The sequence below is a fragment of the Aplysia californica genome, unplaced genomic scaffold (assembly GCF_000002075.1).
Source record: "Aplysia californica isolate F4 #8 unplaced genomic scaffold, AplCal3.0 scaffold00062, whole genome shotgun sequence".
Classification (NCBI taxonomy): Eukaryota; Metazoa; Mollusca; class Gastropoda; order Aplysiida; family Aplysiidae; genus Aplysia; species Aplysia californica.
In genome coordinates, this window is record NW_004797332.1 from 391,555 (window position 1) to 399,291 (window position 7,737).

General features: G+C 41.0%; 1 protein-coding gene across 4 annotated transcripts in view; it reads right to left on the reverse strand.

Moving 5' to 3' along the window:
- The window catches only part of LOC101858252 (copper-transporting ATPase 1), a 48,137-nt gene that overhangs the window by 32,924 nt on the left and 7,476 nt on the right, over nt 1-7,737 (reverse strand). Inside the window, exon 1 of one of the 4 annotated variants that reach the window (XM_005093346.3) lies at nt 7,090-7,610. The exons of 2 other annotated variants lie outside the window; for them this stretch is intronic. In XM_005093346.3, coding sequence (XP_005093403.1) covers nt 7,090-7,122 — 33 coding nt within the window. In that variant the 5' untranslated portion in view covers nt 7,123-7,610. Of the gene's footprint in view, nt 1-4,599; nt 5,286-7,089; nt 7,611-7,737 lie in introns of those variants that run through there. One more of the 4 variants, XM_035968485.1, reaches the window with a different exon arrangement.

The window sequence follows — 7,737 nt, forward strand, 5'->3', positions numbered from 1 at the left end:
GTGTGTGTGTGTGTGTGTGTGTGTGTGTGTGTGTGTGTGCCAAAATTACAGGTGCAAAAGACAGCAACATACAAAGAAATGAAGAAGGAGAGATAAGTACAGCACTATACGACATGTTCGATAAGACGGAGCAAACCACACCAAAGCACTAACCAATCACCAACAAATATACGATGCTTTCAGAGCAAGTTTGGGTAGAATCCGACAATGACGAACAGTCTTGTTTGTTATATCAAAACCATACACTTTAATGCAGACTGCCCCAACCCTGCCGAATGTCGGGCAAGTTGGATACGTACGGTTGATACTCACCAGAGGATAGGCTGTGACATTTCCACCCAAACAGAGAATCGTTCCTACATCCTTTGTATGCGATACGAATCAATATTGTTAATAAATCTACTACATCACGCACACTGACTTGAAATTTGTGTCTCCTTTAGTAAAGTCAAACCTAAGTAAGATTTAGGTGTTTTTATTTTAAGTTTAAGTAAGAGTTCACGGCGCTTGCAACACAAAATATATAGGTCATGTACACGTACGTGCCGAAGAATAGAGGTGTTACTGGAGAGTAACATTCAGAGAAAAGACGGATCAGAGATAAGGACGATATAATATATATTTTTTCTAATAGGAAAGAGGGACCAAACCGTTCTTGGGCGCCCGTCAACCAACCACCTTCTCAAACATAAGTAAAACCACCAACACGAAAAAGTAAGAATATGTGTCAGGATATGACAAGCATAGTAAAATGGAGTACGTGAAATTGATTACCAGCAATATTGTATCTTCAGCCATACGCAGAGGAGATACGTCACGTCCACACAGATAAGACATAAGGATCTCCAGAAGAAGTCAGAAACTCTAACATAGACATCGCTCTGCTAGAAAAAAAGCCCCCCTCCCCCCCCAAAAAACCCCCCAACAGCAACAAGAAATAAAACAAAACCAACAAACACACATACACAGACGCGCGCACACACATTAACATACACACACAAATAAATAAATAAACACAAACAAACATACACACATACAAACATATACATACACACACGCTGATCGACAGAGAAACTGAGGACACATATGGAAGGCACACGCCAATCCTCTGCTTTCGAGTTTGACTGTGTGCTTTTCTTTAAAAGTCGACAAATCTACTGACAAGATGCTGCTTTATTGCTTCTTTTGTTGTTGGTCCCCTTATTATCCTCATTTACCATAAATATCAGCTTGCCTTTACGGCAACGGTATGCCCATAATATTAAATCTTCCTTATTATCTTTACCTTTTTGGTGATACATACTGGTAACCTATCTTTTTTATACTGAAAATGCTAAAGTACAATGTATTTAAAAGAAATCTACGACAAAGCAGGGTATCGGTTTTCGATAAGAGTTTGACACAACGGCAGGTTATTTCATGGACGTGATAAGATAATGCTTTGTTTGCTGGAGTAAAGAGAAGCACATCGACACAGTGACGGTCATTTAAAGTAAGGGGAAAACTAAGACAGATCGACAGAAACAACAAAGGAATAGGAAAGAAGCTGGACTTACCAGGGGCGCCCCCTACCATTCCCCCCTGATATGATATGGGACAAAATCGTGTAACAAAACTCCGCAAACAATGATAATAAATTGTCGGTTCGTGATTTTGTCAACGTACTCACCAAATTAGATCAAACCCTTTTTAGGTCTCAAACTAAGTTGTTAACAACCACAGTTACAATTGGTGATACTATAATAAGCACATGTAAAAAATAACACTATAAATAACGTTTTGGCAATTCAGGAGGATGTATGAAAGTAATTACAATTTTTAACCCCCAAAAAAGTGTCTGAGCTAATTTTACGGATAAACGTTTGAATCGGACAACAATGTTACAAATTTTCCGAACCGTGAGCACGGGACTCCAACCAAGCCATTCGTGTCCCAGTACACCTGCACAGGGAAAAAGCGACCTTGGCGTCATCGTCTAGGGTAATCGGTTACAGCATTGAATAAGGCTAGATGAGGTTTATGTGTGTTACATTTCCTCTAGTTTTGATAGGCCTAACTAGAGCTCGGCCGAATCACACTGACATTGAGGGATTTTGTTTGTTTGTTCGTTTTTTGTGTGTTTTTTAAATAGATTTTTTCCCCTGGATAATTCCGAACATAGAGTCCTACACACATAAATATAATATTAAGTGTATAAAATGTGCTATCGCCCTGGAGCACTTGGAGCAGAAATACACTGAGGTAATGAGGAGAACAGCAACGAAAATAATATGAGGATACCTCGTCGATGCATCCGGGCAAAGGAGCAGGGCAAGCAGAACCTGTTCTCTGCCTACAATTATAAAGAGCAGACACAAGAAGAACTTTTAGGCAGAATTTGTTTTAAAACGGAACTAGCGCAGTGCCCAACCATTGAGAGTCTATGTTCATTCACCAGTCTATCTGTAAGCTAAAAAATCACGACAAAAACACGGCGTACCGACACCATGATCAATAGCAATGAACAGCATCAAGCCGAGTCATTCGCTAAGCACAGTCGCTGTTCTCGTCCAGTCCAGCCTCTTATCAACAGGAATATAGCCCTCTTATCTGCACCGTGGTCAACCTGTGACAGCTGTGTATGCATCATGCATAGTCTTGTCGTGGTTCAGTTTAGTTTAAGTACAAGTCTTACAACATTTGCAATACAATTGGGTCATACAGGTGCCGAAGATCAGAAAATGGTGAAATGGTATAGGTCTAACGCCCATATCAACACAGTTGAGTTAGGTCATTCAAGAGGAGGCACCTCCGAGTTATAAGTCCATCTCCGAAAGGACAGAGCCAAATGGGAATTTCGTGTAAAAAGTCTTTCCCAAGGACATAGAAGATTAAAGGTGTTACTAGAGAGTAATTAAAAAAAAAAAAAGAAAGAAAAGAAGGAAAAGAGAAAATTACGGACGATGCATGTTCCATAGGAAAGAAGGAGCAAACCATAAACTGAGCATCCGCCGACAACCTCCTGCTGTCGTTTGTATGTTTGAGAAATAGAAGAACATCGACAAAAAAAGGGGTCACTGGTCATAGCATAGAGGCTTAATATGACGGCCGATAGATTCAGGGATAAGTAAAAATGATTCACAGAAACAAAACGAAGCAAGAAAAGAAGTAGGACCACCAGTGGAGCCCCTCGACCGATTGCTCGTCACTGCTGTTGTTGTTCTCGGTATAGGTACAGATGCTGGTGATGGTGACTTCATTAATCTCTCAAAATACAGCTAAAGTTTGCGTGTTACAAATCGTCATTATAGGGTTATAATCCTGCATTTCAGTTGCTGGTTGGCGCCACTTTTAAGATCCGATTTCCTTACTTTCTCAGTGCCATTTCAATCTGTCTGCCTCGTTCTTCCCTGCTGTAAATGACCGGTATTATGCCAATGTCTTTCTCTTTACTACCAAAGAATAAGTAGAAGAATAAATTAATAAATAACTGAATGAACAAACCAAAAAAAAATTAAATAAATAAATGAATAAATAAATAAACAGTTTTACGGCACTTGCAACACACATACATGGGTTATTTAAGAGCCAATCATAGGAGGTATTACTAATGAGTAACATGCAAAAACAAGAAGGAGATAAGGGGGACAGGTATTTAGTAGGACCAAAGGGGCAAACCATATTGTGGCTGTCAACCAACCACTTTTATTACCAGATTCTTGCCTGTGCTTGCACATGAGAAATGCACTCGACTCCGCGTGAGTTCAGTTAAGATTTATGACAACATTGGCAGTTACAGATTTCGACCCTCTGGCACAATCGATATTACTCCTCGCCCCCAACATCATTTGGTCAAGCCAACCTGAACGTACATTCAGCAAGCGAGTCTCACGCCAAAACTTGCAGCACATTGCACGCCCCATGGGGGATGGAAAAAGTTGGGTGTGGCGGGCAAACTTGTCCCGTACAAACAAATAAAATTGAAAACATTGTGCCTGAACTAATATCCGTGCCATTTTTAAATGCAACTCTGTAACCCTGGATCGTTCTTGATTAATTAAATGGGAATAATAATGAAAACAAAAGTATTAGAAAAAAAGCGACGAATTTCGAGTATAAATTAAGCAAGTCCTCCTAAAGAAAGCTGGTTGTGCTTTGAGGTTGTTGTTGCTGTTGTTGGTTTTTTTTTTAGCCAAGACAAACACATCGACACAATAACGGTCCTTCAAGGCAGGGGAAAAGCAAGACATATCAGAGTCGGCAAGCTTTTCACGTGTTTTAAGCCCAGAAAGCAACATTTTTTTTTCAGCAGAGGGGAAACACGGTTTCATTTCTTTAGGATTTGTACCTAAATTATCTCTCCTTTTTAACATTAATAATCCGAATTTCAACAAAATATTTCTTGAGTAGGCCTACATGGAACAAATCTCACAGATTATGAAACTGTGATAAAACAAATGTCAAACTTCTGAACTTCGTTCATCTAAACAGCTGGTCGACGATAGACAGAAACAACAAATGAACAGAAAAGAAGTATGTCTACCGCAATGACGTCGTATGGTGCGAAATAGGGCGATACTACAAAAGCATGGAGACTTATCAGTGAAATACTCTACTTACTCGTGCTCAGGCTCAGAATAAAAATCCGTGACAATCCAAACAGAAAATCTCGAAACGTTCTCGTCGACATTCATCAAACACTATAATATATCCACCATAACTATAACGCCACAGTCCAGTCAATATCATAATATATACGGGCCCCGTACCGTACATCCATTCAATAAAAACAGAATGCCTGCTGCGTCAAAACCACCACTAAGTTTACGGGGTTCACAGCGTAGGTCTAACCATCTGTGGCATTTATGGACAAGAGAGATCCTCGCCACGCAGCAGCCCCCGGAAGATATTGCGTACGCCAACATCTATCCTCTCTGAGATCAATGAACTAACTATATATTATTGTTATTCTATGTGCACGTACAGTCGAAATTGTTCAAGGTGGCAACTGGGGAGAAAGGTGGTTGTCTTAGACAAAAAGACCTCTTGGACAGTGTCATTATTATATATTTTTTTAACGCAAAAAAGAAATGGGGAACAGTTGTTGCTTGTACAGGTGATTATCTCGGACAGGTGGCTGTTACAGAAGGTTCAAATGTATATTATACCTGTGATATAATATACTGTCGGACATTAAAAATGTAGTTTTTTTTACGTCCCCATCCACACAATTTACATGTACACGTGTCCATCATTCCGGAGGCGGCCTACTACCCTGCATGTCAGGGCCAACCCGGGCTTAGAGGAATACAACATCCCAGAAGGAAGACAGAGAAACTCGACCAACATTCTCCCCGCACAGAAATCGAACTCGGTTTGGGATTTTTTTGTTTCTTTGTTGGTTTTTGTTGTTGTTGTTTTTCTTCTTTTTTTTTTTTGGGGGGGGGGGGTATTTTGCATGCCACAGTGGATGGCCTCACCGCTACACAGCAGACGCCGCCTACCGGACTTCTCTCCTTGAATGTTTCTAATAATGTCTGCATAACGGGTGGTGGCGACGAGGAAGTTTGAGTTCTTTTAGTTTTGGCGTTTTATGTGTTTGTTTGCGCTTCTCGTGGTTTCCAACACCCTCCGGAACAAAATCCAAGTCCTTTCAAAAGTTATTGTGGAACGAGTGTCCATGTTTTACGCCCCCATCGAAACAATATGGATCATTCAAGGGGTGGGCTGCTCTGCGGTGTACAGCATCTCAACGGAAAGACAAAGTCATTCGATACATTACATTTTCCCACTTGGAATTCGAACTCACGCCTTATGCATGCATATAAATATCCTACATGTATTATCAGACGTCACTTCGAAAATGGAGTTTAGCCAGAGCTTATACAGAAGAGGCCAGGGTGACAAAAGGCAGATTTTTTTTTTGGAAGGGGGGGGGGGGGTGTTATAAGTGTTTTAAGGTGCTCGCAACTGCAAAAGGACATGTGGGCGCGCGGGACACACTAAACATTTTTTAGTTGGTAGAACATTTTGAATTTTGCTCGGGTGGCGGCCGAAGCCAACTCTTTTCGATTTTGAACAACCAAGGGATCTTACTTTAATGTGCACAACTTGCACACAGGACCTCCGAGATGCCTCGCCCTTATCCTAGAAGAATAGATAACATCAGGGGGTGTGGCTGAAAGACAGCAGTAAGGAGCTAAAGAGAAGCAGTAGAAAGGCTGCAGGAAGAGTCAGGAGACAAAAGGCAGAGACGAATGCATACCAAAGTTAAGTGTTAAGTATCGGCAGAGACGATACTAACGAACTAATTATCGGCAGGGATGAATATATCAAAATGAAGTACTAAGTATCGGCAGGAACGATAAAGTAATATACTATAGTAAAGTACTAAGTATCGGTAGGAACGATATTTTACAATAAAGCACCAAGGAACAGTGCACACGCACTTGAGAAAAGGCGTTCATGCGTGCAACTGCAATAAGAGAGAGGAGGTGCACGTCCTGTCGTGGCACAGTGGGTAAAATGGACAACCCCCCCCCCCCCAGGTAATTAAGTCAACATAAAAAAATAAAAAAACGATAACAACAAAACACAAAATCAACAATAACAAAACCGAAAATCAACAACAAAAACAACAAAAATGAATAAATGCAGTTACCACCTGAACTGCTGGCGAGGCGAATGATATTTTTTTTTTTTAAGGGTAGGGACATTTTGAGGTTTCCAGCTCGTTGTTGAAACCGTCAATACAATTGTAAAATTGAAATAGTGGCTATTTTTTTTCTTCTTTTTTGTTGTTGGGTATTTGTGGGTTTTTTTTAAAGGGGGGGGGGGGGTATTTCAATGTAGGTGTTTTTAACGCCTCCATCGATACCATCTAGATAACTTAGGAGGCGGGCTTCCGTCCTATCTGTCAGGGCCAACCCAGGCTGAGACGGGTGCACTATTTCAACAGAACGACCGTGATACTCCATGAAAATCCTCCCCATTTGGGAACTGGACTCGGGTCTCCTGTCTGCAACGGCAGAGCGCGTAAGCCCAACATCACAGACGTCGGTAAACAAGATTGAACCAAATGAGCATTATTTTTGAAGTTTAAATACCTACCGGTCGAACGTCATCGTTGCACTCAGCCATCATAAAATAGGAATAACGAAGCACCTCCTAACAAAGAATCAATCCCTAGCACTTGTCTTGGTAGTTTAATAGTGTTCTCTGTGACAGAAAGAAGTAAAGGATGGTTCTCGCTCTCTCGGGTAGAAATGGACACGACCGCAAGATAAACCAGAAACACTCTTCTATAACAAAGAAAACGCCAAGGCGTTGACGCGTAATAACATAGCTTTTGCTGTCACTCTCACTCTTCCAAATGAAAACTCTTTGTTCGTGTACACAGCATATGTATACTATTCAAATTCCTCAGACTGAAAAGCGTGTCCAACAGTTTGAACTAATTTGAGGAAGTCAACGTCCTAACTGTGCCATTTCAGAGACAATCAGTAAAGATAAGGCAAGATCAATGTCCAGACAACAGAAAGGGGCCACTGTTTCATATAGCTACATATTAACTGGAATCAGATCCGGAAAAGCAATGAAGCCCGAACAAAGGGAGGCATGTCAACGGCAGAGGTACAAGAATGGAGAAATAAACAAACTGGGTCTGGGAGCATACGTTGTGTGGGTGTTTGGCAAAAAAGGAACAGCAGCCGAGTTGAGAGAGAGAGAGAGAGAGAGAGAGAGAGAGAGAGAGAGAGA